This window comes from Momordica charantia, assembly GCF_013281855.1.
Source record: "Momordica charantia cultivar OHB3-1 chromosome 5 unlocalized genomic scaffold, Mcharantia_2.0 BLBB01000005.1, whole genome shotgun sequence".
NCBI classification, from domain to species: domain Eukaryota; kingdom Viridiplantae; phylum Streptophyta; class Magnoliopsida; order Cucurbitales; family Cucurbitaceae; genus Momordica; species Momordica charantia.
Genome location: NW_028275163.1, coordinates 2,929,185 through 2,955,394, shown reverse-complemented (window position 1 = coordinate 2,955,394; position 26,210 = coordinate 2,929,185). Strand labels below are relative to the sequence as shown.

Genomic DNA, 26,210 nt, shown 5'->3' with positions numbered 1-26,210 from the left:
ACCTTGCTTCGCTCATCATACAATAATCGATGAACCGATTCATTTCTAATTAACTGGACATTCTTGTGTGGAACTCGCTCTAATTAAAGAAGTCAAATTATGCGAACTTGTTCATAATGTGGTTTCTAGAATCATGGGGATGAAAAAGATTTTGAAAGAACCAGCTACAAATTTTGAAAAAGAAAGAAACGAAAAATATTCGCGGAATTTTCTGAAAGAAAAGAGAGAAAAAAGAAAGCAAGCAAGAAAGAAAAGAATCTGTCGAATGAATTTCAATTAGAATTCTCAACATTCATCCATAGAACCCAGCTGATGGATCAAAAGCTTCGTTCTATGGCATTAGGTACTAGAAAAATGGAAAAAATCAGTATAAATCTGTCGTTCTTTGATTGGTGGTGAAGGTTGATGGTGACAATGTGAAACAGAAATCTCAAATCTCAGAGAAATCATCTCCACCGCCGAGTTAGATTTTACCTTTCCATGTCAGGAGACCCCGCGGAAACCTTGAAGCTCTTCTCCGATGAACGGAGATTGGTCGTCGCCGTCGCCGTCGCCGTCGCCACCACCGCCTTCTTCTGCATCACGAGACAGCACAAGAAACCCGACCCGCTGGAGGCCCTCCTTAGGGATTTCGCTCTCCCCAAATCAGCATCTCCGTTCAAATCCTTCAGCACATTCGACGGAGAATTACTCGGCGACGATTCGCTGATCTCCGATAACTCCGGCGATTCCGCAAACGAGGCTTCGCGAGAAATCGTCGATGATTTCTCAAGACGCCTCCGACGGAAACTCTTCCCCATCAAATCGCGGTAACCAATCGCAGAGACATCGCTGAGAGATGCGAAATCGGAGTTGTGATTGACCATAACGCCAATATTGAGAACGCCCTGGAACCTTCCAGAAGGGCGACGGACCTGGACGGCGGTGAAGGCCGGAGTCCTGGTACAGTCGTTGACGGCGATGACGTTTCCGACGAGGAATCGAACAGTACCGACGAGAGAATCGCAGAAACAGCCAACGGCGTAAATCTCGATGGAGACGCCGGAGGTCTCGCGGGCAAGAAACTCCGGCGTGACGCGGAAGAGGAACTTGTCGTTCCAGGTGGGGTTGGATCCGCCGATGGCGTCGATTCTGGTGCGGAGGCGGTCGGAGGGGTCGACCCAGGCGACGGCGTAGGTCTGCCTCTTGCGGAACTGGTTGGAGGGGACCTTGAGGCCTTGGGCGGAGATGAGATTGATCTCGAGGACGGGCAATGGAGAGGCCGGGGGGCTGTTGGGAGCCCAATCGCCGGCGATCTCCATGGCGGCGGATCGGAGGAAGGCAGAGGGAGGGAGAGAGAGAAGGGAGTATTAATGGAGGCCAACAATGGAGGACATTGCGGCAGCCATAGAGGCCAGCGGAGAGAGAAATTAGGTTTAAAAGAACCAGAAAGCAAAAACAAGAAGAAAAAAGAAAATGGAAAAAAATAATAATGAAAAAAAGTTTGAGGAAGTTGAAACCTCGAATGGGCTGGAAGCTTGCGCAGGTGCTTCGCTATTCTCCCTCCCTTCTTTTTCCCTGAGAATCCTAAAAATGTTAAATTACTATTCTATATTCTATTTTCCCACGTGTTTTATTAAAAAAAAATTACGGTTTATTTTACAAAATAAAAATTATAAGAAAATCAAAATTAATAAAAATTTTATGTTGTTTCCTATAAGTTATTTGAGATCGAAGTCATGAATGGTTATTAGAACTATTTGAAAAAAAAATTAGGATATGCTTTTTTAGTTATGAAAAAAAAAATTTAGAATGACAATATATAGTTAATATTGTATAATTTGAATGACAATATGAATCTTGCTCATTTTACTAGGTCGAAATTCAATATTTCATATTCACATTTGTTATCCTAAAAAAAATTGATTTGATGATAGGTTGTTATGATTTCTATATATGTTTTTTTTTTAATTTTTTAGAAATATTTGTAACATTTTGCCTTGATTTGAATTTACTAAAATGTTTGTAAGTGCTTACAAAGACCCTTGCTATTAAAGCCTTGTGATTGCAAAATTATATAAATCCCATGAACACAATAGCCTAGTCCTTTTGCAACTTCTAAAATTATAATGATAATTTAACCTTCCGAAGTTTTATGTATTTTTTTATTAACAAGATTGGTCAAAATTTTAGGTCATAAAGTTAGGGAGTTCGTTCCAAATACTTATAAGCAAATTGATACGTTGAGTTGAATTGCTTTTACTATTCAATAGTGAACACATTTGTCAAGATTTAACAATTTGACTTTTATATTTTAAGAATAATACACATGTAGGTGTATTTTTAGTACAACATATTTGATTGTATCAAGATTTGAATCTTTAGCCTCAGAAAAATAAATAAGATTCATTTTCTGTTGAATTATAATCACGTTGATTTAGGACTAATAATATTGAATAAAATACATAATAGCATTGGGCACCTTGATGTTGTATCGAGTATAAATATATTGTATGACATATTTCTTGAATAATATTATTTACATTGCATCTCTCTCTGTTTAATTTCTTCGTACCCTAGGTTGAATATTTTTATGAATAGGTGTTTATTATTTTCTTTTTCATTTTGAGGTGGATAAGATAGGTTTTTTTAAAAAAAATAATTAGGTAAATTATAGGGTTAGAACAATCAAATAACTTCAATTCATGTGATATATTTAGTTTTTTAACTTCAAAAAACTTCATTTACCTCGTAAAGCACTGTGGTGATTTAGTTTTATAATAAATCTCTAGCATGAACATAGTTACTTAAATATTCCCAGATTGAACTAAAAAAAGAATAATTTGCCACCTATGAAAGGTGTACACTGTATAACTCAACTTAAAGTATAAAATTGTTGCCTCGACACGACTTTATAGCGGAACAAAGACCAAAATCGACCAAAAGAAAAAAAGTTTTGAGCGGAATCAAAAAGTGGTCGAAATCAAATATAAACTATTAGATTAGTGAATTGGACAATCTATGAGAACCACATTGATACCAAACAACCCATGTTCCATTTTAGACAATTTAGTCTTCAAAATAATTTAAAATAACATAACAGTGAATCTAAAAATTAGATTTGAGTAGTTGTTTTATGTAATATTAAAAGTAACACACAACAGAGTTTATTGAGTCTTAAAGAAATGGTTGGAAGTAGAGGGAACAAACAAATATATATGCGTGTGGTGTGTCTCCTAGAATTTGTTTCCCTAAACTAAAAGTCAAATTTATTGAAAATTTGTCATTTCCGTTTGCCATAGCTTTATCCGCCTGCTGCCGGCCCAGACCCGCTCGAAGAAGTCTATTTTAACGCAATTTTTTATAATAAAAAAAAAATTTTGAACCAATATATTGATTTGGCGTAAAATCACCCCCTTACTTTCAAAACCTCAAGTTGATGGATGCATATATTTAATTTATCAAATTTTACGAGTTCAACGACGACTCCAAATAAATTTTACCAATTCAACTCTGTATTTCCCAACTGGCCAGTCATTTTTTTTCTCTCTCTTTCTTTTTAGGTGATAGTTTATTGACTCGCAAGGGAGGGAAAAAAAAAAAAAAAAAAAAAAGAGGGAATACAAATACGAATGGGCAATGAAGAGCAAAATTTTAATCATTTCCCTCAAAAAATGGGCTTCCAATTCGCCGCCCCACTCTGTTTCCTCTGTCTCTCACTCATCGCGGTCTCCACCGCCGGCAGCCGCCGTGCTCTGGAGGTCGGCGTTTACTGGTCGCCGGACGGGAACGATGGCTCCCTCCTCGAAGCTTGCGACACCGCCAATTACCAAATCCTCGCCATATCTTTCCCAATTTCACTCCGCCCCCGCCAAACCCCAGAAATTAATTCCTCCGCCCACTGCAATTCAGCCGCCGGCGGCTGCCCTAAATTCGCCCAAGAAATCACCTCCTGCCAAGCCCTAGGCATCAAGGTCCTCCTCTCCCTCGGCGCCGGCGCCGGAAGCCTCGATCTGAATTCCACCGCCGACGCCACGAACTTCGCCGCCTACTTATGGAACAATTTCCTCGGCGGCGAATCAAATTCCCGCCCACTGAACGACGCCGTATTCGACGGCGTCGACATCGCGAACGAGAGTAGCGATTGGGACAACTGGAGCACGCTCGCGAAAGAGCTGAGGAAATTATACGGCAAACAGAGGAAGAAATTTTACCTCTCTGCCGCTCCGGAATGTTCGTCGCTGAGTTCGAGTCCGCACACGATTCCGGCGCCGGTAGTTTTCGATTACATTTGGGTCATATTCTACGGCCAGAATCCGTCTTGCCAGTACGCATTCGGGCGGCTGGAGGCGTTTTGGGCGAGTTGGAACACGTGGAAGACGTTTGTTGCAGAGAAGGTGTTTGTGGAACTGCTGGCGGCTCCGACGGCGGAAGGGATGGGGTATATTCCGCCGGAGGTGTTCAGAAAGGAAGTGTTGCCGGAGCTTCAACGGAGTTCGAAATTTGGCGGCGTGATGCTGTGGAACAGGGGAATTGACAGAGGATATAGTTCGGCGATCAATCCGAGAGTGTGTGGATCCGCCGGAGACGAGAGTGGGACGGCGAGTGACGTGGCCATGTTTCCGATGGGCGGCAATTTCGGCGGCGACCGAGGGTTTAGAACTTGCAGAGGGAATTGTGTCATCCTCTGGAGTAAACATCTCCCTCAGTATTTATAAATATTCGATCATTCATCATTTTTTTTTTACAAAATTTTTTATTTTTACTTTTTTTTTTTTTAATTGTCAGATATTTAATGATGATTATGCAATATTCCTACTTCTTTTCTTTTATTCTTTAAATTCTAACCATAAAAAATAATTAGGTCAGGTGAGGATCTATCTCTATGCTTATCACAATTCAATAATTAAAAGTACTTAGATCACTCATTAATTTGGAAAATAGTGAAAATTATTGGTGAAGATTTTTATAGGTGATCAATAACTTCAAAGAGGTTAAATTGTATCGAATTTTCCAATTTTTCATTTATCTGGGTGGTTATAGGTAAGTCAGATTAGATATTTAATATATGAATTAAATTTATCAAATTCATCCGCTTAAGTTTTTTAATTTGAGTGATAATATTTAAAGATAATGTCTTATCCGTATATCATATATTCACTAATTGAAATAGATTTGTGAAGTAAGCTAGACCAGTCAATAAGATCGTTCTTTTGATTTTAAATTTTAATATTTAATATTAATGCGTCATTAAATATTAGAAAATATATAATAGGTATTTGAGCTTCTAATTTCATGTCTAAAATGAAAGTTTAAAGTCTTTTTTAAGTTTTAGCATAAAATTTAATTATATATCTACTGGATCGGTTAAATTATTTCAAAATTCCCTAGAACAAAATTGAAAATTTAGAAGCATAATACTTTTCAAATACTTCTCCACATAAATTTCTGAAATCCTTTAAAGAAAAATGAAACCAATTAAATTTCGTTGTCGCGAAATTTGCTTTTGAAAATTCGTAGACGCGGTTTCTAGGACCTGTGTGATTTTCCCGTGACATACGGCTGAAAGAAGAAACCAATATCAATGGAAATCATCTTAGATTTCCACTCAAATGGCGTTCCAATTCTCCGCCCGTTTAATTTTGCTCTGTTTTTCACTCATCGCCGCCGTCTCCGCCACCAGTAGCCGCCGTGCTATGGAGGTCGGCGTTTATTGGGGCCAGAACGGGAACGAGGGCAGCCTTGTCGAAGCTTGCGCAACCGGCAATTACCAGATCGTAAACATAGCTTTTCTCAGTTCATTTGGTAGCGGCCAATCCCCAGTCCTCAATTTAGCCGGCCACTGCGATCCAGCCGCCGCCGGCTGCACTAACTTGAGCCCAGAAATTAGGGCTTGTCAATCCTTAGGCATCAAGGTCCTGCTCTCCATCGGTGGCGAATCCGGCAGCTACAGCCTGAATTCCACCGACGACGCCGCCAACGTCGCCGAGTATTTGTGGAACAATTTCCTCGGCGGCCGATCGAGGTCCCGTCCATTGGGCGACGTCGTATTGGACGGAATTGACTTCGAAATCAATGGGAATTTACCGACGGAGCATTGGGATACACTGGCCAGATCACTGAAGAATCGAGGTTCAATTTACCTATCCGCTGCTCCACAGTGCCCATTTCCCGATTTGAATCTCCGATATGCGTTGGAAACAGGGCTATTCGATTATGTTTGGGTTCAGTTCTACAATAATCGCCCCTGCGATTACTCCGGCGGCCGCGAGGGATTTTTGGCCAGTTGGAATAAATGGGCAGAAATTAACGCCGGCCAAGTGTTTTTGGGATTGGCGGCGGCTCCGGAAGCGGCGCCCGCCGGGGGATATGTTCCTCCCGACGTGCTCAGAACTCAAGTGTTGCCGGAAGTTGAACGGAGTTCGAAATTTGGCGGCGTGATGCTCTGGTCTAGGGCGTTTGATAGAGGATATAGTTCGGCCATCAACCCAAAAGCATGTGGATCGTCGTCGGCGGCGACGGAGAGTGGATCGGCGATGTTCCCGATGGGCAACAAATACGGCGGTTCTCAAGGGTTCAGGACATGCGGCGGAACTTGTGAAGTTGTCTAGAGAAAAAGTTCACATTTTAAATTGTTGTGTTAGTTTCAATTTGATGTCGTTATAAAGTATTAAAATTAATCAAATTCAAATCTCAACGATTAATTAAGTTACATTCTAATAATTAGACTTTAATTTATTTTTCACTCATTACCACTATTTTAAAAGTCGACATAATATTGAAAGGGGTTTTTGCTATGATGGGTGCCATTGCAATATTTTAGATTATCCAAATGGACTGTGTATGGAAAATTGAACATCTCCTCCATCTTGGTTTCCACTCGGTTATGTAATAACCAACTGTTTCTTTTTAATATTTTGTTTTGAAAAAAAATGCTTTCCTTAGTCAAAATAAATAATAAAAAATGGGAATTGGGATTAATTCGATATAAATATTGATCCTTTTTATAATATGTAATCAGTTTTTAAGTGTGTTTTTTGTTTAATGAATAAAGTGGGTCAGTTTAGTGTGATTTTTCCTCCTATTATTTTGTTTGTTAAATAGCCTTTTGACGTCCTCAAACGGTCGTAATGATGGCGGACTTCCCACGTTCATTTTCTTTTTAACATTACTGAAATAAAACTAATTTTTAAAAATATTATATCCAACTAACTCTTAGCGGCTATGGTGGGTAATTATAAGGATGTGAACTCATTCCTTCTTAATTTATCTTACATTCTTTGGATCAATGAGTCATTCATTGTGGTTAAAAGACGAGATAAATTGTTTATCCTTTGTCACCTTGACATTGTATCGAGTATATATATAGTATTGAGTTGCACGTTAAATGATGGCTTTTTGAGAAATATTATTTAAAGAAATGTATTTTCTTTTAGGAAACAATTACAAAGCTTCTCAATCAATATACCAACACACAAAACGAGACACTTCCTTGATTGAAGTACCAAAAAAATAATATTGACTCGTGTTAAAGGTAGTACATAGTAGGATAGGCCAACCTAGGAGGGACATGTTAAGATTACCATATTGAAAAGAAAATGGACGTTACATAGGTTTATAATAGACACGAGCTACTCATCCCCTTGCCAATTAGTTTTGAGATGGAACACCATGAATATAAATATTGTATCGGAGCTCAACAAGCTCGACGAGCATCTGATAAAAAAATAAGATCCGACAAAGATTGATGAACCAAAAAAGCCACGATCTATGAATTTTACATTAGGTTTATGATAGACATGAACTACTCATTTATTTACCAATTGGTTTTGAGATAGAACCCATAAATATTAATATGATATTAAAGCTCGAACATTTGGTACAAAAATAGGATTCGACCAAGTTTCTTCAACCAAAAGAGTTACGAGAACCGGCCAATTTGACAATTAAAAGCAACCGAATGATGAAAAATACCTTTCCATAAAATAAGGTAAACAACCTAATAACATATTTAATATATATAGCCTAATCTATTGAATTTAATCTTGATTGAATCGGAACAAATATTTTTCTTTCTAATTTTAAATAATAAAATAAATAAGATCTAACAACTAATAGCCTGTAATTCTTTATTATGTCATGGTTGACAAACTTGAATTCGATTTTGACTTGGAGAACAGAAGCTTCCATATAATATTTATTGTAAAAATCGATAACTTTGACCAAGATATATCGGCTGACTTCTAGCCTTCTAGGATATAATATTTTCAATTTAAAAAGAAAAGAAAAATAAGTAAAATCAATGTGAATGCTTCTTGATGATGGCATATTTTTAAGACTACAAATTAGCCAATAAAAAGTTATTTTATATTTTAAAGTGATTTAATATGTCTGGTTGAGAAATCCACGGCCATTCATTTATGCTACAATTTTATCATATAAGTTCACACCAACATGAGTTTAGGTAATTGACACTTGTGTCTGATAGAAAAGTTATGAGTTCGAATTCTCTCATCCCACTTGTACTAAAAAAAATCTTATATTTCTCATTTTTTTTAAATTATACGATAATTAAAAATTATTGATATCAATTTTTAACACACTAAAACATTGAACTCTAGATGTCCATCAACACTAACGGTAACCACTCACTTTTTTTTTAGTTTAACATGTGGGGTGGATCGAACTTACATGCCAATTACTGCTAAGTTATACTCGTTTCGGCAACCACTCACTTAAATACTAAAATCATAGAACTTTCTCGAGATAGAGACAAATATCCAAGACCATCGTAGTGTCCAAGCTGTTGTGACATGTCCCTTGAAACTCCCAACTAAAATTGACTTTTTGGACATACTACAAATTACAAATATTGAAATATATTATATATAGGCATTTTATACGATCACAATGACCTTCCTCCCATTTCATTTCACTCTCTATAATTTTCAACCTCGCTTCTTTTTTCTTAGAAAAAAAAAATTTGTATTTTGGATTAAAAATTGTCAACATGATTGACCACCACTAAGGCAAGTAGAATCCACCGTTTAGCTTTTGGACCATTCCAAGTTGACTATTTACAAAATAAATAATTAAAAATCTGCATTTCTTGACCGTTAAAAGCAATTGGAACAACCAATTTAATTACTTTTCATATATAAATACCCGAATCAACCACCAATTTCTCACATCAATCTTTCTAATTTCAACATGGAATCTCAATTTTGTTCTTCATTTCCACGTTTTCTTCTCCTCATAATTCTCGCTTCTATATTGGGTTGTTATTCGGAAGCAATTACCGGCGGCGGAATTGCCACTTACTGGGGCCAGAACACGAGAGAGGGCCGGCTGACCGCCGCCTGCGCCACCGGAAAATTTCAGATCATCAACATAGGGTTCCTCTCTACATTCGGCAACGGCCGGCCGCCGCAAGTGAACCTAACGCGCCACTGCAGTCCCGTCTCCAACGGCTGCCGGAATGTGAGCGTTGGCGTCCTCAACTGCCGAAACGATGGCGTTAAAGTCATGCTCTCCATTGGTGGCCCTCACGGAAGCTACTTCCTCTCCTCCGCCGCCGAAGCCGTTGACCTTGCTGACTACATCTGGAACAACTTCCTCGGCGGCCACTCCACGTCACTACGACCGTTTGGTGATGTACCATTGGACGGTGTAGATTTCAGGTATTAAGAACTTGTTGTGCCAATGTTTTTATTTATTTGCTTATTTCTTCCTTTTGTTTAAAAAAAATTAATTGTATGACCCAAAATCCATAAATTCAAGTATAATCTAACAATATTTTTATTTATGTTTTGGAACAAGTTAGAAATGTGAACAATAAAGGAAAGAAACTAGTTTTGATTATTTTTAAAAGTTCTATACAATTTTGAGAATATTCTAAAAAAATAAGAAATAAAGATATAGGACCCATCTATTAACGTTTCTCATTTGTTTATTGTCTCTCTTTGGTAACATTATCAAAATTGTATATAAATTTTGAAAACTACGAAGACAAGTTTCTTTTTTCTAGTTCTTATTTTTAATTTGTTCTAAAACATAAATAAAAATATTGTTGAATTCATATATACTGGAGTCATGAAACTCATTTTCTTTATTAAAAATAAAGAAAAGGAAATAAGAAACTGGAACGTTACCAAACAGGTCAATAATTAGTTGCAAAATTATAAACTAGAAACAAGAAATGAAAACGCCCTAAATTACTATTAAATTAAAAAAAACTTATAATTTTTTTAATCTTATCTTTATCTAAATTTCCCATTGTCAAAGGTAAAAGAGTTTTTTTTATCTTTAATTTTTAAATATTTTTTAAAAGATATTACATCAAATTAGAAACCAGATTTTCTTTTCTTTTCTTTTTTCCCAATTTTGACAATGGCTAAACAAATGCATTAAAATTTTAAAATATACTATTTGATATCAGGATTGAGCGAGTCGAGTTCTCCCACTACTACGCCATGGTTGCTCGGCGGCTACACGACTATGGCCGGCAAAGTAACCGTAAAGTGTACTTAACGGCGGCTCCGGGGTGCCGTTTTCCCGACAAATACCTAACTGAATCGCTTCACACTGGACTTTTCGACTATGTTTGGGTTAGATTTTTTGACGACCGGCAATGCCGTTATGATTCCGTTAACCCGTCGGGCTTTTGGTGGTCGTGGATGCGGTGGACACATTCAATTCCGGCGAGGAAATTTTACTTGGGAATTCCGGCATCCGAAGAAGCCGGAGATGGGTACGTGGCACCGGAGGTGCTGATAAAGGAAGTGCTGCCGTTTGTTAAGAGGTTCACAAGTTATGGCGGCGTTATGCTTTTCGACTTGTCGAATGATGTTCAAACTAACTACAGTTCTATAATTAGCAATAGGGTTTGAGAATTTTGAGTTTACTGAAGCATTAAATATAATTGATCGGTTATTAAGGTGAGTTTTAGGTTGATAATTTATTAGAGGAATGTAATTGAGAATAATTATGTGATAAATATCCAAGTTTGAAATGAATTAGTATAAAAGAAAGGAGTTGTTGCAAACATTACAAAGACATCTTCTAAGTTTAGTAGAATAATTACTATCAAATATAGCATGACACCTTTATCCAAATGATATACATATGTAATATATCTGTAATATATCTAACTACTGATATGTGTATGTGATATTATATCTAATATACTACTGATATGAGTGTCTGATATACATACAATATGTATGTGATATAAATCTGATATATTACTGATGTGAGTGTTTTATACATTATTGATATAAGTGAAAAATTGTGTTATATTTGAAAATAAAAAAAAAAGGTGAAATATTTTGAAATAGAATTTTTTTTCAAAAAAAAAAAACTTCTACTAACTTTTTATTTCTATATTATATTTAGTAGAGGAGTGAATTTTCTAACATCCTTAAACTATTAAATTTGACAATATTTTGTTTTTTTTTTCTACTGATTAAACGGAGATGTCATTTTAACTTTTTGAGGTGTTTTACCTTTTTTTTTATGGGTCAAAAATATTTATTGGGCCAATTTATGCATTAAATGCAACATAAACAAACCAATACAAGAAAAAGTAGCATCCAACTCAAGGCGTGATGATTATAATTGCTTGTGGAATATGTTTTCGAAAAATGTACAAGAAAAAAAGAAGAAGAGGAAGAGGAAATCAATGGTAAGAATAATATATTGATATTATTAGTTTATATCCATTATTTGATTATTGTACTTTCATTGCTTTAAAAATTATGAGGCCATTATTAATTCCCAATCATTATATACTCTTTACCACAAAAAGATAAACTTCTTTCATAACTTTCACATTACTGTTTATGCAATGTTTTTATTTTTTAAAAACAATCTGTTCATCCAATTAAAAAAAAACAATCAATGGATAATATAAATATATCTATATATTTTTTTAATACAACTTGTGGGATGGAGATTCGAACTCATAATCTTTTAGTCAGAGATAAGTGTCTTAATTATTTGAAATATGTTCGATTTGGCACAAAAATATATTTTATTAGGTAACAAAAATAGAATGAATTATACTCATTTTCCCATTTATATTTAATAAATACTCATTTAGTACTCTAACTTTAAAATGTATTTTAAAGGAATTTATTCTTAAAGTCCAGCAAACAATGCGAAGGTTTGTCTATTTATATATTAGCTGGCAATAATAAGTTTATGAATAAAATAAACTGGCAAAATATTTGTAATTAAAATAAAAAGTAGCAGCCTTTTTCAACTTCAAACATAGCTATCAAATAACTAAATATGATATTTGTATTTAAAAATATAATTTGGGCAATTTTCTATTTATTATGCCTAAAAGACAAAATTGTCAGCCGTTGATTCAACTGAAGTTGTCGAGTAACGGTAATTGCTATATATTCAAATTATTTTTTAATTTGATAATTTATACATATATATATATTTTCTTTTTTGTAAAAACTAGTTTAATCAAAAGAGCTAAATTCATAAAAAAATATTCGATGAGCATAGATTTTCTTGCTTGAAACTATTATAAAAATAAAAACCATGAAACGCATAAACCAAGTTGGATTAATAATGAAAAGTTGACAATTTATTAAACTATAATAAGTCCTCGTAAAAACATTTAAGTAAAAGGTATCTTTTATTTAAATATTGATATCCAATCTTCTATTTTCAAAATTACCTCAATATTAAGATTTATATTTTTAACTAAAAATTAAAAAATTCAAATCTCTACCATTAACTACGGATTCTTAGGTGAGAAACTCTTACTCCTAATCCTAAACTCCTAATAAGCTGGGTGCCTGTTCAAATTAAAAGAAATTAAAAAAATAAAATAAAATTTACCCGCCTACCATTTAAATAAAATAAAATAAAAGTAGAAAACGTCATCGTTTTTAATATTGTGGAGAAAAGTCCAACCACCGAAATATATAATTTAATTTCCAGCTCCACATTAAATAAATACGCGCCTTCTGTTTCTCTCTCCCTCCTTCTCCGTGTCATTTTCCCTTGTGATTAACTCCAAAATCCCACTTCCCACCTTGCTTCTCTCTCACTCACTGCGCTCTCTCTCTACTTTCTCTCACAGTTTGCTCGCCTTCTCACCGAACTCCGAACCATTTAATTCCAAAATTCCGCTCTCCATTATGCAACTAAACATCAGTTTGGGGAACATTCTTTGATTTCTTTGGCCCTTCCCTTGCTCTGTTCTTTCTAATTCTTTGATTTCCTTCAAGCAATGGAGCTGGATCGACTCAGGCCGGACATTACTAATCCCGCCATGACTTTCGACGAGGCTTCCATGGAGCGGAGCAAGAGTTTCGTTAAAGCCTTGCAGGTTTCGTACTCCAACTTGTTCTTCTTCCTTGATTTGTACTGCGGATCTGATTCTCCTTTTCGCTTGCGTGTTTTGCTTCTGCCTGGCGTTTGGTTCCGTTTTTCTTGATTTGCTTATTCTGGATTTGATGGTTGTGGTTGTGGTTGGGGTTGGTTGACTTATTTGAGTTCGGATGCTAATAGTTGAGTTGAGGTGATGACTAATTTTACGGAACGAAAGGCTGTGAGGATTTTTCAATTATATTAGAATCTGATTAGAATGTTAATTTGAGCTATTGAGTTTTTAATTCATGTGTTTAGCTTTCGATGCCCCTACTCCGATCGGAAAATTTTTGTTCAAAATTGTTTGAACAGTGAAATGCACCTTAGATAGGTCGTGTTGAGGCATGTGATATGGTTGAATTTTTTACTTCACATGATAGTGCTTGGCTGAGTCTGCGGTTCTCATAATATGTTCCGGGAAATCTGAGAGGAAGTCGAGGTCTCTACCAAGATTGGCAGTAACGACTAATAATTTTCAAAAAATATTTAGTTCTCTGGCAGGATGGTCTGGTTTTCGAGAGAGCAGATTAACTTCTTTAGGTTCTTTAGTTTTGTTCTTGCTGAAATTTTGTCTTCATAACTTAATATACCATTCTTTAGTTTTCTTAGTTTTGTCTTTTATAGAAGTATATAGATCACATTGTTTTGACCATAATTATTTATTTCATTCAGGAACTGAAGAACTTGAGGCCTCAGCTGTACTCTGCTGCTGAATATTGTGAGAAAACCTACCTTCACAGTGAGCAGAAACAAATGTAAGCTTTGCTGGTTCACTTCTTACAGTGGTTTCATGGTTCAATTGCAAACATGCTTCTGCAAGTTGATAAAAGTTTTTAATCATATACTAAGCCTGTTATGGAGTTTCTTGGCTGAGTGTACCTCTCCCTAAGTCTAAGTTCTAGGGTTCATATTCCTCACCAATATTTGTTAAGACAGGTGTTATTTGAATGAGTTAAGTTTGAACTATCATTTCAATGTTGATAAAAGTCTTCCCCCGTGCAACCATAGATATGAATAGGTTTAATCTTGCATGCTTGAAGAATTTGGCGCAGGGAGCTTTCCCTTTTTTAATCACTATTTAGATTGTTGGTCAAGAAGAATTGACATATCATATAACTGGAACTCTATAAGCATCCACAAAGAAAGGGACACTTAACCAATATCAAAGAATTGTGACAGGGTTGTGGACAACCTAAAGGACTATGCTGTACGGGCTCTTGTTAATGCTGTCGATCACCTTGGTACGGTGGCATACAAGTTGACTGAGCTTCTCGAGCAGCAAACGTCAGATGTATCAACCATGGAGCTTAAAGTCTCTTGTCTAAATCAGGTAAACGTCTTGCTCATGTCTTACTGAGAAAGCAAGCAAATGATATTGAAGGAAAAATTAAGTCTATTTTTATTTTAGCAACTTCTTACATGTCAAATATATACGGATAAAGAAGGCCTCAGGCAGCAGCAGCTACTGGCATTGATTCCAAGGCATCATAAGCATTATATTTTACCGAGTAAGAATAGCAGTTATCCTTTTGTTATCTCCTCTTGCTGCTATGATGACAATGTGAATTTTAACTTCACCCTCTCTCCCCCTTCATATTTGACCTTTGCTGTTTCATTTTGTTTACTCCAACTAGATTCTGTCAGTAAGAAGGTACATTTTAGTCCACAATTACAAACCGATGCTAGGCAACAACCCTTTCAAGCAAGAGGTCGTCTTCAGCCCTCAGGTATCTGATTTATGGTCAAGACGTTTCGTTAATCTATTTCTGTTATCAGTTCATTCTTCTGATTTATACATTGGTGCAACTTGGTTGTTTTAGTTTCTATTATATTTATTCTTTTACTTGATAGGAATTTCAGTTTCTGTTATAAATTTAACATCCTGCCCATATATTGGTGTGAGCTTGTATTCTTCATTTCCATTCTAGGCGTTCCTGCATCAAAGACGCTTTCATGGCATTTAGCCTCAGAGACAAAGTCGACACTGAAAGGTGGTCCACATTCTTTAAACGGGTAAGTAGAGGGGATTTCTTGCATGAGCTTTAATTGCATAAGACAATTTCTATGTATTTCCCTTAATTCCTGATATTATCGAGTCTCCCACTTTCTCATGGTTTTCTTTTTTATTATTATGCAGTAACGAGGAGCAAAAAATTGCAGAAAAAACTTCTGGAACTTTCCATCTTATAGGTATATAGTATTAGAACTAGTGCAGCACAATGTTGGTAACTGGTGCCATTGATGTGATTGGAATTTGTTTTCTCTTGAAACAATGATCCTTATTGTCAAGCGTGCTCTTGTAGATAATGATGCCACCACCCGTCCGAAATACTCAGCTGGTTACACTCAGCCATCGAGTGGATTTCCTGCTTCCAATGCAATTCTGCAAACGTTTGGTGCTACTCACAGGGTAATGTTAAAACTGATCAGACTATATGCATTCCCAATTTTCTTCTGAGCACATGCATGGTAATTAGGAGTGATAAGCCTTTCCGAAGGGGTGTTGTTGGGTTGGTTTCTTCAGGCTTTCTACATTGTTTTCTGCTGATCCATTTTATTTTTATTCATCTCTTGAATGGAACAGATGTTTTTAGTCCATTTTGTTTGAACTTAACATTCAAATAGAACAGTTCCTGCCTTGCGTATATGCCGCGACTTCTAGGATATCAAATTTGCATATTTTTTTTTAAGTATTCTTGTGGACATTGGACCGTAAGACATAGGTTTTTGTTACTTCTAATAGGCTGTGATCTGATTATAGTTTGCTAATTTTCAGGACTTCTTATCCTTTCTTGTTCGTAACAGCATTAATTTCTCTTCTCTAATTCCTCTGTCGTAATGTCTGAAGAAAATGCCAATCTTACAACCTACCTCTTACAGGAAGCATTCGAGGGTTCCAAACAGTTGACAGCATTCAGGTCATTTGATGCCCCGAATCGACACGAAAGAGTACATGCCCCCGCTCGCAGCAAAAGTGTGCTGTCTGCTTTCTTCGTGAAACAGAGAACACCGAAACTTAAGGTGGGCTCGGTCTTGTGAATTCTTCTTCAACAGAAGTTACCGGCAATAACCTCATCTATGGCTGCACAAATTCTATTTGTATTGCATCTCTCTCTCTGTTACCTGTTCATTTTCTTCTCTTTTATGTGCTATAAATAATGAAAAATTAGTACATATAACTGATAAGTAATAAGGATTTAGGGAAGATGGTAGTCAACAATGTCTATCCGTCAATTCCTGCCTGATATGATAATTGATAGGCTAATTTCCGTGGACGGTTCATTTTCTGTATTGGTACTTTGTGACTAATTGATTATCATTTTCATAGCTTCTTTCTATGCACTCGGGATTGGGACTTTTATATCTTAAATTTCGATTACCATTTTCCCTTACGGGGGGTTTTTTTTATTTTATTTTTCTATCAGGCAGACAAAGGACGAAATTTGATTTATATAATTCTTCTATCGTGAGATTTAAAATAATTTTGAAATAGCTTTCGTATGAGTATGATTTCTCAACTTTTTCAGCCATTGCCAAATTGTCAATTTATAATTTAGTATTTTATAGGGTTTTAGAACCTATCTTTATCCATGGAGTTTTGTGTGGATCTGTACCCCATAATTACGAAGCGGAATCTTTCACTATTGAGAATTTTTGTTTGTCACTAATAAAAATATTTGATTATTTCCGAAATTTTGAAAAGAAAAAGGTTAATATGAACGGGAACATGTTTTTTTTTTTGTGGATTTTTTTTACTTAAAATTTGTATGAGTTTGTCAAAATTTATTTATGTAAAAAACAAACCAATGCCAAGCTAAAATGGTTAAACATTTCTATACCTCCTCTTGTCATAGATTTGATCTAAATTACACGTATAATTATTTATGATGGAATATTAAAAAAATGCAAAACGATGAGAGAAATACAATGTCTTAGATGAAGCTTTTGTACTCACCATATGAGCAACTAGTTGCGTTCGTATTATTAATACCTCAAACTAGCCTCATGATACATTACGGTCTCGCTTATCTCTATCTCAAGTTTCATCTTTACCATAATTCCCAATCAAGTAAACTAGAATACAAATTTCAGTCTCCCAAGAATATTTAGTTAACACTCGAATAATTCATATACAAGCGAGGCCCTCCACAATCAATATATAATTCATAGTCCTCATGCAATTATCAAAAAACAAACTTTTCGTACGTTTGTGTATTTTACAAGTCACCTTATCGAGTGATCAACAATACATTTTAAGGTGACCTACATTAATACATTCTTCGATATCCATATTCGTAAGAGGTTTGTGATATATATATATACACACACACACACACATACACATACATACATACATACACATTTAAAAAAAAGATTTGAAAACAAAGAGCGATAAGAATCTGACCACGTTCCAAATAATATTATATATATATATATATACATTATTCCTAGTTTGAGGAGAAAATAGCAAGAATGGTAGGCACGTCAAAATTTTGTCACATCGTTGGTGAAATGACCAAGGATTAAAATCATATTCAAGCATATTGTCACAAAAAAAAAATAAAAAAAAAATCATATTCAAGCTTTTGTCATTTGGTGGCTCTCGCTCTCATATTCATTAATCTTAATTTAATTGTCAACTAAACACGACAATCCATTCAAATTCTGAGATTCCAATCTAAACATTACCCTAGCAACTCAATTAATTTGATAAATAAATCAAATCTCAACTTCAAAATAACCCAATTTCCTCCTCCTTTGAACTCTCTTGTTTTGTTTGTGTAATTTGAGCTAAGAAGTGAAATATATATTTGATATAGGTATGTATTTATTCATTCAAACTCTAAAAACTACATAAATATCATATTAAATTTACCTCTTGTGTTACATATTAACTTTTACAAATCATAAATTCATAATCTAAACAATTATTACATAAACTTATGCTTTTATAGCCAATTTTGTGTACAATCCAAAAATAAAAAGTATCTCTTTTTGTTTATAATATATTCTTTAGTATATATAACATTTTTCTTATGGCATAAACCATATTTCTTTCTATATATATCAAATCTATCTCCATCTCGTGTTCGGTATCCGATTCTCTTATTTTCCAAATTGTTTGTTGAACCTACTTATAATTTTAGATAAATTAATTAAATGAAGTTCGTGACATAGTTATTCATTTTATACTGGAGAAGTGTCACATAACTTAATGGGTATAGTTGTAACGCTTGACTAGAATGAACTGATACCATTAAGAAAGCTTAAAAGAAATGATAGTTACTATCTATACTAACAAGGTGCACCTTCCTTTTCGGTAACTCAATCCTAAGATGGGTGATCTCGTAGTTTCTTTACTATGAAGCATGTGAGTGAGGACAAACATGCTGATGTCGGGGCAAAGAGGTGCCAAATCTGGATTCCAAATCCTGGTCCGAATCCTGTGCTTGGGACGTTACTGAATGGTATTAGAGCGGAACCTCTCCTGACAAAGAAGTGTCAAATCCGGATTCCGAATCTTAGGCTCGGGACGTTACAATAGCGGATGGAGGTTTTCCTCTCTCCACCGTCGTTTTCTTGGAGCAGGTCTTTTGTCAATGAGTAAAAAAGCTTTCTATTGATCACTGCTAAAAATTTAACCGCTTGAAAAAATTCTCTCGATCTTTTTCTACGTTATTTTTTCTTATTTATTCAAAAAAATATAATAGTCGCGAGATTCCTCGCTACCAATTGAGAAGAATATTTCGTAATCTTAAATTTCATAACAAGTTAAACAACCCCACTAAGACAAACACATAAGGCTGATTAGAAGTCATATTCATACAACTTATCTTGTGAGTTTTTGTAATGAACTACATTTACACAACAAAGAGTTCACACCCAAATAGAAATTTAAAATCCCCTATTTAATGACATAATCTTTATTATTTTGGGCCATCGTTTTCCCCATTCTCCCTATAAAAACAGACTTAATTCATGCTCTCACTTCATCAAAGGAATTACATAAACTCTTAGCAAAAAATTCCACCGGAAAAAATGGAGTTTCGTCTGAAAACTCGCGGAGCTCTCCTCTGCTTCATGGTAATTCTTACTGTAATGGCGAAATCCAATGCTGGGAAAATTGCAATTTATTGGGGTCAAAATGGGAACGAGGGCACTTTGGCTGACACGTGTGCCACCGGAAACTACCAAATCGTGATCTTGGCTTTCCTCTCCGTCTTCGGCAACGGTCAGAAGCCGCAGATCAACTTGGCCGGCCATTGCGACCCCTTCAGCAATGGCTGCACCAAGTTGACCTCCGACGTCAAGTCGTGCCAAGCGAGAGGCATCAAGGTGATCATGTTAGATTATATTATAGACAATACTTAAATGCTGAATTTAAACGGTAATTACTATTATTGAAAAATTGACAATTCAATCTATTTTTTTTTTAATATAATAGTGGTGAGGATGGTTAAATTTGGATTCATTAGTTTTTTAGAGGTGCTTGCAAAAGTAGAAAAAAAAATCAATAAGAATTTGAGAGTTAACGACCACTTTTCAGTTTTGTAAAACTAGTAAAATCGGGAGGGACCTAACCTATGTAGAAAAAGGAAAAAGTCTAGAATATCTTTAATGAATACATAATATAATAATGATATATTTTGATTGACGGTTGATATACTTGAATATATATACTGTTCACATATCTAAGTTTACATAATTGAAAAGTTGTTGCTATATTTATAAATATCACAAATATTTTAGCTATCCATCACAATCTTTATTTATTATTGTAAATAAGTTGTTAAGTCGAAGTTAATTTGTTAGGTGATACTTTCCATTGGAGGAGGTGTTGGAAGCTACTTTCTCTCATCTTCCGCGGATGCTAGAAAGGTTGCAATCTATCTATGGAACAACTTTTTAGGTGGAAATATATCGTCGTCGTCCCGTCCACTCGGCAGTGTTGTGCTCGATGGCATCGACTTTGACATTGAAGGCGGGACAACTCAACATTGGGATGAGCTAGCAAGGTTTCTGTCGGAGTTTGGTCATCGGAGTGGTAAAAAGGTGTACCTCACAGCGGCTCCACAATGCCCTTTCCCAGATGCTTGGATTGGTGGTGCACTGATGACGACAGGGCTTTTCGACTATGTATGGGTTCAATTCTACAATAATGCACCATGTCAATTTTCTGGAAATGGTAGTAATCTCTTTGAGTCATGGAAGAATCAATGGACTTCTAAAATTCCTTCGGCCAAAATATTCTTGGGGTTACCCGCTGCTCCTCAAGCTGCCGGTAGCGGCTTCATTCCCGCTGGTATTTTGAAGTTGGTGGTACTGCCTGTCATTAAACGTTCACCAAACTACGGTGGTGTTATGCTATGGTCAAAGTTTTACGATGATCAAATTCACTATAGCTCCTCCATAAAACATGATGTATAAGCCTGAGGAATATTACGTGCTGCTTATTCGTCAACATCCATCTTCCTATCGACTATTATCATTAAAAATTTGGTAACTTTTATATAAATGTTGTTACTTTCCATGCTTGCTTCATCATTTGTATAAGAATATGTGTGCCTGTGTGGATGTATGTATTTGTACATTGCCGAATAAAAAGTTTAAGTGGATGTAAGTTGATTTTAAGTTTTTGATGACACTCCAATAAAGTTTTATTAGTATTCATATGATCCACTCGTGTTAGATCAATAACCACATCTATAATTAATATATATATATATATATATATATATTTTGTAGGATATACATTATAGAGAAACTTGTGTATTAAATGATACATAAATTAATCAATGGACAAAATATGCAATAAGTATGAAAAAAACAAGTATGAACTTGCATTGTAGGATGAGCAGGAGCATAATATTTTAGGGAATGTATTATATGTTACAATTACTAAGATGCATATAAAAATAATTAGGATCAGATCTTAATTATTAATTAATAGTATATAAAAAAAAGAGTAGATGAAATTATTCTTTATAATATCTTTTTCGATGTCATAATCAAATATAGAGAAGGATCGAATTGGAAAAGTTGAAAGTTATTGATTAATAACTAAGTTGATAATATATATATTTTTGAAATAATCTCTCCTGCAATTGTTTTTTTTTTTTTTTAATGATTTTTGTTTTGTTTTTAAGCATTCCTCCCATGGTTGCACTAGAAAAAAATTTTAAATTATCGAAGGAATTTTTGTACTATTAGATTATTGAAATTTTTTCATGTTTATTTAAAATAACCAAAGCAATTTTTTCTCTTGGGAATGCGTCTACTTGGTTAATCATAGAAAACAGAAAAATTCTCTTTTTAAACCCTAAACCAAAATTTTTATAACGATCTTTCTTCGAAGAACTCGTTAATCCATAATCCACAGAAAATTGGAAAACGACAGTTCGATTAACGAAAAAATTTTTCTTCGAGGCTTCAACTTCGAACTCCTTCAAGTTCTCAGACCATCGTTTGCCTCCCTTTTCTGTAAACTTCGTTCCATGTTCATAATCACTATCAAGCTTGTTACATCTTTCGACAGAATGCAGTTTCCACCAGTTAATTTTCGTATTCATGATGATCGTCTCGGCCAAAGACGACGGCATCTTTGTTCGCTGGTAAATGCTGCTCTAATCCAAGGACGAACTACTTCAACCTTTGAGTCTCTGTTGTCTCGATCTGGCTTGATGGCTTGAAGCTCTGGGGCAAATCATCTTTTGAGGAGTATTTCGATCTCATCATACGGTATCGACTCTGTTACACCATAGCTTGATGCTTCTGATAATATATTATGCACCCGATGCGCTGAAAGTCGATGAATTAACAAATCTGAAAATTGAATTTGGCATTGAATATCTGATGTGGTGAGAACTTTAGAACTGGAATTAGTGCAGTATCTTTGCATGATTAGTTATGATTCCTTTATTTAGGTTAGACGTTAGCAGTTTTAGCACATGATTAGCGAGCAGACATTTTCCTGATTTTGCTGAATGCTGAATTTGGAATTTTGTTTCCCTCTTTTAATCATGTTCTTGCTTTGCGTGGTTATTGTGTAGAACGTATATAAATTCTTCAAACATGATCCATATGAGGAGATAACAGCTTCAAAGTCTTCCTTTGCCATAATGGGAAATTATCAATATTAAGAGGTTTCATTCGATCTGCCCTCCCTTCCTAATCCTGGGGCGTATTCTCTGTTTACTCTTATTGTTCTGCATTCTCCTCTATAAATGGTCTAATCTGTCTGTTAGGCTCAGGTCACGTCAGTATGCGGGTCATGCTAGATCCAAATCTTTTTACTTGCACAATATTCAACTTATTTAGATTGAAACTTCTTTTTATAATGTGGAGCGGGCGTTTAGATTTACTAGCAGAAGGACTCTTGGTAATAGGGAAATGGAGGGGACCGGTTACTTTTTAATTCCTCTCAAGAGTTTTTGTTAGTTTGATTTTTATCTTTGAAATATATAGTATCCAATTTTAATCAACAAGCTGGTCCCCCCTGCCTAGAGTATACATTCATTTCCTTTTCATGAAATTGTTAAAAACGTACATACAGATTACAGTTTTGGGAATGAGATGAAACGAAGAAGTGAGTTGTATTGCTAGGACCCCTCAGAGTTTATATCATCGTGGATCTAATATTTGAAAATTTTTCTCAAATAGTTTCTAGTTTTTCATCCTCCTTTTCCCTGAACTACTTTTTAAATTTTGTGGAAGTTTTATATGAACAAGTAGAACCTTCTTATTAATCTTGCTTACACTATCTGTGCATGATGTACAAGTGGATAACATTTGTTTAACTGTCCAGAGATTCTATCTTACCTTGCTGGAACTAACTTTTTGTATATTATTGAGTTAGGAATAATGTTTGTTATAATAGTTTGTTTCTGCGAACTTACTATACTTAAAAGAGTTAATACGGCATATGAATTTAAGAAAACCTCATTCTGTGCAAGATACACTTCTCCACCTCTTTCTAGTTTTATTCAAAGCATATAGATTCCGATTTACCTAATCATCTTGCAACTTCAGTTTTTCTGCTAAAGGTGCTGGTCTTTACACTTGGATTTATTAGATTTTTATTTTCTTTCTTGTTTCTCCCATATTTCTTGAATACGTTTAGAACCACGTGTCTCTCGAATTTAGTTAAATTTCTAAAGGAAAAAGGTTATCTCAAAATCTTTGTCTTTATTTAAATTAGATCAAGTCAGCACCTATCTCTACCTATCTCTCTGTGTTGACCGCTCTTGAAAAATTGGTAGCTTATCGTTTGTTTGTTTGTTTTTTTTTAATTTTCTATTTTTACATTTCTTTATTGTTAACAACTTAATGGTGCTCAACACCTAAGTATGTTCCTTTAAATTAGGCCAAGATCAATTCAGAGTTTAAGTCTTTGTTTAGCTTTTTAGTTCATATGTTGTATTGGTGTATGCTTTCAATATGAAATTGGAATTCACAATGGTAAAAATTTTAATGTCTATGTTTTCTATGTGAAGTAATAACATCCTATTTTCTATTGACTTCACAGAATAATGCAGTACTTGTATAGAGTGTTTCCTTTTTCCTGATGACTAGATTTGGATTAAGTGGTTCACTGCACGAGATATGCTTGCCATTTAGAAAGGCACTTTTAGTCCTTAGTGTACTTTGTACATTTTTAGTTAGCTAGATTGTTAAATTCTTAAGAATCTTGAAATTTTACTTGTGAAAAATAAAATTAGAGGTTTTTAAAAACAAAGTATGTGCTTGTTTTATAAGTGAACTAGGAAAAAAAAACTCCCATTGTCATGAGTTTTCTATGAGGAAGTGGTAGTCAAATTGCAAATTGAAGACTGAAAAATATAGATCATATAAAGAACTAGCAAACATATTGTCAGCATTTTTCTTGGGGGGGAGGGGGAGGGGGGCTGGTTCCTTGTGTCTCTTGTTTGACCTTAATGGAATAGACAAAATATCCTCTGGTGACCACCATCATGTTTAGTCATTACATTGAGGTATGGATCACGTGGTCTTGTCGCCGAAAAATATATATAATTGTTTTCTTCATCGTTGTTACGTCCATGAATTGCAAACAACCATGGACGACTCCCGACCTCTAGCAGTTGAGAGCTTTTCCGCCAGTTGGCTGTCGAATGTGAAGCAGTCCTATGATGCCACATCCAAAATGATGGATTACAAGATCGTTAAGCCTTCAAGGTTTCTGGATGAAACCCAGAACTTCAAATTCAATACTCCAATCCATCCATCTGTTCTCATAGCCCATGCTGATGAACTTTTCTTTGATGGCTCTATCAGACCTGTTTATATAAGTCACGCAACATTGGAAGCCTCTGATACATCTGATTTTGTTCCAGTCTTGCACAATTCTTCACTTGCTTCTTTAAATTTGAGTCCAGCCATACAAAACCGATCTTGTCATTCTGGAAGATGGAGAAGATCCTTGTGTATGTTACAGAAGTATTTAGGATGTCTCAGTCCCATTTGTCATAAAGGACACCCAGGCGATATTACCTGGGTTGATGATATTAAACATAAATCCCGTGATGTTAAGAGCCGGCACCATTCCCCTCGAGTATCTCCACAAAGAAACAGTAGTTCTTCATCAGGTGATTGGTGTCATCTAGAGAGCTCAATTTATGAAGCAATACTTCACTGCAAAAAGTCAATAGGTGTGTTACACGTGTTTTTCTTTTATGTTTGGTTAATCTCCACTTCTTCAATACATAGTATTCTCATTCTCTTCTTGTTTTAGGGGAATGATATCCTGAACCAGAAGAAAAGGGCAATGGAAATTGGAAGGATAAAATACCAGACTTCTGGAAGGGTTCCCGCATGGCAATTTGTTCTTTGTCCTCTTTTTCTTTGGCAACATCCCTTTTCACTTCAATGTCTGAAGAGAGATTATATTTTTTTGGTCCTGTGAGGATGAAAGACAAGTATTCGATCTAAGATGTGTTTCTTGATGCTCTACTTGTTTGTTATGCTGTATACCGTAGAGGAGTGAGAGAAACGAGTCTTTATTTAAGAAAAAACAGGGAATTTGTTTTATACAGAATAGGTATAAGAGGAATGCCTGTACATTCAGCATTGTGCGTTTTCAAATGTACACATCCAACTTTTCTGATTGTTAAGGAAAACTCTGTATTTACTTCTTTTGATTTGCGATACAATTCAATGGACATTCAGATTGTTGTAGCAGTTGGACTCATTTCTTCACATATCTGATATCCATATGTGTTCAATGACATGCTTCGGCTAGTCTCTGGCTTAGTAAATCTTTAGTTTTCTATCCCAATTTCCATTGATGGAACCCAGACGGAAAACTACCATTTCTGTCTCTAGAGATAGAAAGAGGGAGAGAGAGTAATGTTAAGCTGGTTACAAGTAGGACATGGACAAAGTCTGTTAGTAGAAAATCCACGAAGATTAACTCTCACTCCTTCCCTTTTGTTGTTTTCCTTTTTGTTCAGCTTATCATTGATATTTATAGTGGAGTTCCCCCAATAAAAAAAAAAAGGAAACAGAGAGAGAAAAAAGATGAAAATAGTGCTCATCATCGTAACCTTTCACGTATTTCAAACACAATCAAAATCTGTGAATCCTCTGCTGAGGGGACCAACCTAATTCTTATCTTCACTGCTGGTTATGACCTTTGCCCATTGCCAGGGGTCACATGGATATGCTATCATCACCAAAATCCATTGAACCTTTATCCTGAATTTGTTAGCCTTTGTTTATATTATATGAATATTTTATGGTAGAACTGAATGAATCAAAATTTAGAACTTAATTGTCCACTAAGCACTGAAAAGCGTCCTCCATAACAAGTTCATAAAAAATCT

At 35.2% G+C, this 26,210-nt stretch overlaps 7 protein-coding genes across 8 annotated transcripts; 6 read left to right on the top strand and 1 right to left on the bottom strand.

Annotated features, from left to right (window-relative positions):
* Positions 1-470: 470 nt before the first annotated feature.
* Positions 471-2,419, bottom strand: LOC148211154 (uncharacterized). Its single transcript, XM_088123594.1, has one exon. It carries the CDS (start codon positions 1,299-1,301, stop codon positions 471-473), a length of 831 nt encoding a protein of 276 aa, XP_087979720.1. The 5' UTR covers positions 1,302-2,419.
* A 361-nt stretch (positions 2,420-2,780) lies between these two features.
* LOC148211153 (acidic endochitinase-like) lies at positions 2,781-4,811 on the top strand. The gene has a single exon (XM_088124273.1). The coding sequence runs from the start codon at positions 3,612-3,614 to the stop codon at positions 4,695-4,697; it is 1,086 nt and encodes a 361-aa protein (XP_087980399.1). The 5' UTR covers positions 2,781-3,611; the 3' UTR covers positions 4,698-4,811.
* Positions 4,812-5,464: 653 nt separating this feature from the next.
* Positions 5,465-6,691, top strand: LOC148211152 (acidic endochitinase-like). Its single transcript, XM_088124633.1, has one exon. It carries the CDS (start codon positions 5,592-5,594, stop codon positions 6,588-6,590), a length of 999 nt encoding a protein of 332 aa, XP_087980759.1. The 5' UTR covers positions 5,465-5,591; the 3' UTR covers positions 6,591-6,691.
* A 2,493-nt stretch (positions 6,692-9,184) lies between these two features.
* LOC111016243 (hevamine-A-like) lies at positions 9,185-11,069 on the top strand. Its single transcript, XM_022291555.2, has 2 exons — positions 9,185-9,659; positions 10,418-11,069. The coding sequence occupies exons 1-2, from the start codon at positions 9,190-9,192 to the stop codon at positions 10,866-10,868; spliced, it is 921 nt and encodes a 306-aa protein (XP_022147247.1). The 5' UTR covers positions 9,185-9,189; the 3' UTR covers positions 10,869-11,069.
* Positions 11,070-12,979: 1,910 nt separating this feature from the next.
* Positions 12,980-16,698, top strand: ABIL1 (ABI-1-like 1). Its single transcript, XM_022291810.2, has 9 exons — positions 12,980-13,330; positions 14,044-14,126; positions 14,551-14,701; positions 14,780-14,879; positions 15,006-15,098; positions 15,300-15,384; positions 15,509-15,561; positions 15,675-15,781; positions 16,252-16,698. The coding sequence occupies exons 1-9, from the start codon at positions 13,232-13,234 to the stop codon at positions 16,408-16,410; spliced, it is 930 nt and encodes a 309-aa protein (XP_022147502.1). The 5' UTR covers positions 12,980-13,231; the 3' UTR covers positions 16,411-16,698.
* A 2,685-nt stretch (positions 16,699-19,383) lies between these two features.
* LOC111016388 (acidic endochitinase-like) lies at positions 19,384-21,003 on the top strand. Its single transcript, XM_022291782.2, has 2 exons — positions 19,384-19,707; positions 20,185-21,003. The coding sequence occupies exons 1-2, from the start codon at positions 19,411-19,413 to the stop codon at positions 20,797-20,799; spliced, it is 912 nt and encodes a 303-aa protein (XP_022147474.1). The 5' UTR covers positions 19,384-19,410; the 3' UTR covers positions 20,800-21,003.
* Positions 21,004-21,633: 630 nt separating this feature from the next.
* Positions 21,634-25,563, top strand: LOC111016274 (putative membrane-associated kinase regulator 6). Of its 2 annotated transcripts, XM_022291590.2 has the most exons (3): positions 21,634-22,110; positions 22,422-25,037; positions 25,121-25,563. In XM_022291590.2, exons 2-3 carry the CDS (start codon positions 24,365-24,367, stop codon positions 25,126-25,128), a joined length of 681 nt encoding a protein of 226 aa, XP_022147282.1. In that variant the 5' UTR covers positions 21,634-22,110; positions 22,422-24,364; the 3' UTR covers positions 25,129-25,563. The 2 variants fall into 2 exon arrangements, with proteins under 2 accessions (XP_022147282.1, XP_022147281.1); XM_022291589.2 differs by having other exon boundaries at positions 21,634-25,037.
* Positions 25,564-26,210: the final 647 nt, after the last annotated feature.

Excerpts from the sequence above, each read along its gene's own strand:
- LOC148211154 (XM_088123594.1), bottom strand. The coding sequence starts at position 1,301 with ATGGAGATCGCCGGCGATTGGGCTCCCAACAGCCCCCCGGCCTCTCCA.
- LOC148211153 (XM_088124273.1), top strand. The coding sequence starts at position 3,612 with ATGGGCAATGAAGAGCAAAATTTTAATCATTTCCCTCAAAAAATGGGC.
- LOC148211152 (XM_088124633.1), top strand. The coding sequence starts at position 5,592 with ATGGCGTTCCAATTCTCCGCCCGTTTAATTTTGCTCTGTTTTTCACTC.
- LOC111016243 (XM_022291555.2), top strand. The coding sequence starts at position 9,190 with ATGGAATCTCAATTTTGTTCTTCATTTCCACGTTTTCTTCTCCTCATA. Across the intron at positions 9,660-10,417 it reads TTGGACGGTGTAGATTTCAG|GATTGAGCGAGTCGAGTTCT; the intron begins GTATTAAGAACT and ends ATTTGATATCAG.
- ABIL1 (XM_022291810.2), top strand. The coding sequence starts at position 13,232 with ATGGAGCTGGATCGACTCAGGCCGGACATTACTAATCCCGCCATGACT. Across the intron at positions 14,127-14,550 it reads CACAGTGAGCAGAAACAAAT|GGTTGTGGACAACCTAAAGG; the intron begins GTAAGCTTTGCT and ends GAATTGTGACAG. Across the intron at positions 15,562-15,674 it reads TGGAACTTTCCATCTTATAG|ATAATGATGCCACCACCCGT; the intron begins GTATATAGTATT and ends GTGCTCTTGTAG.
- LOC111016388 (XM_022291782.2), top strand. The coding sequence starts at position 19,411 with ATGGAGTTTCGTCTGAAAACTCGCGGAGCTCTCCTCTGCTTCATGGTA. Across the intron at positions 19,708-20,184 it reads GCCAAGCGAGAGGCATCAAG|GTGATACTTTCCATTGGAGG; the intron begins GTGATCATGTTA and ends TTAATTTGTTAG.
- LOC111016274 (XM_022291590.2), top strand. The coding sequence starts at position 24,365 with ATGGATCACGTGGTCTTGTCGCCGAAAAATATATATAATTGTTTTCTT.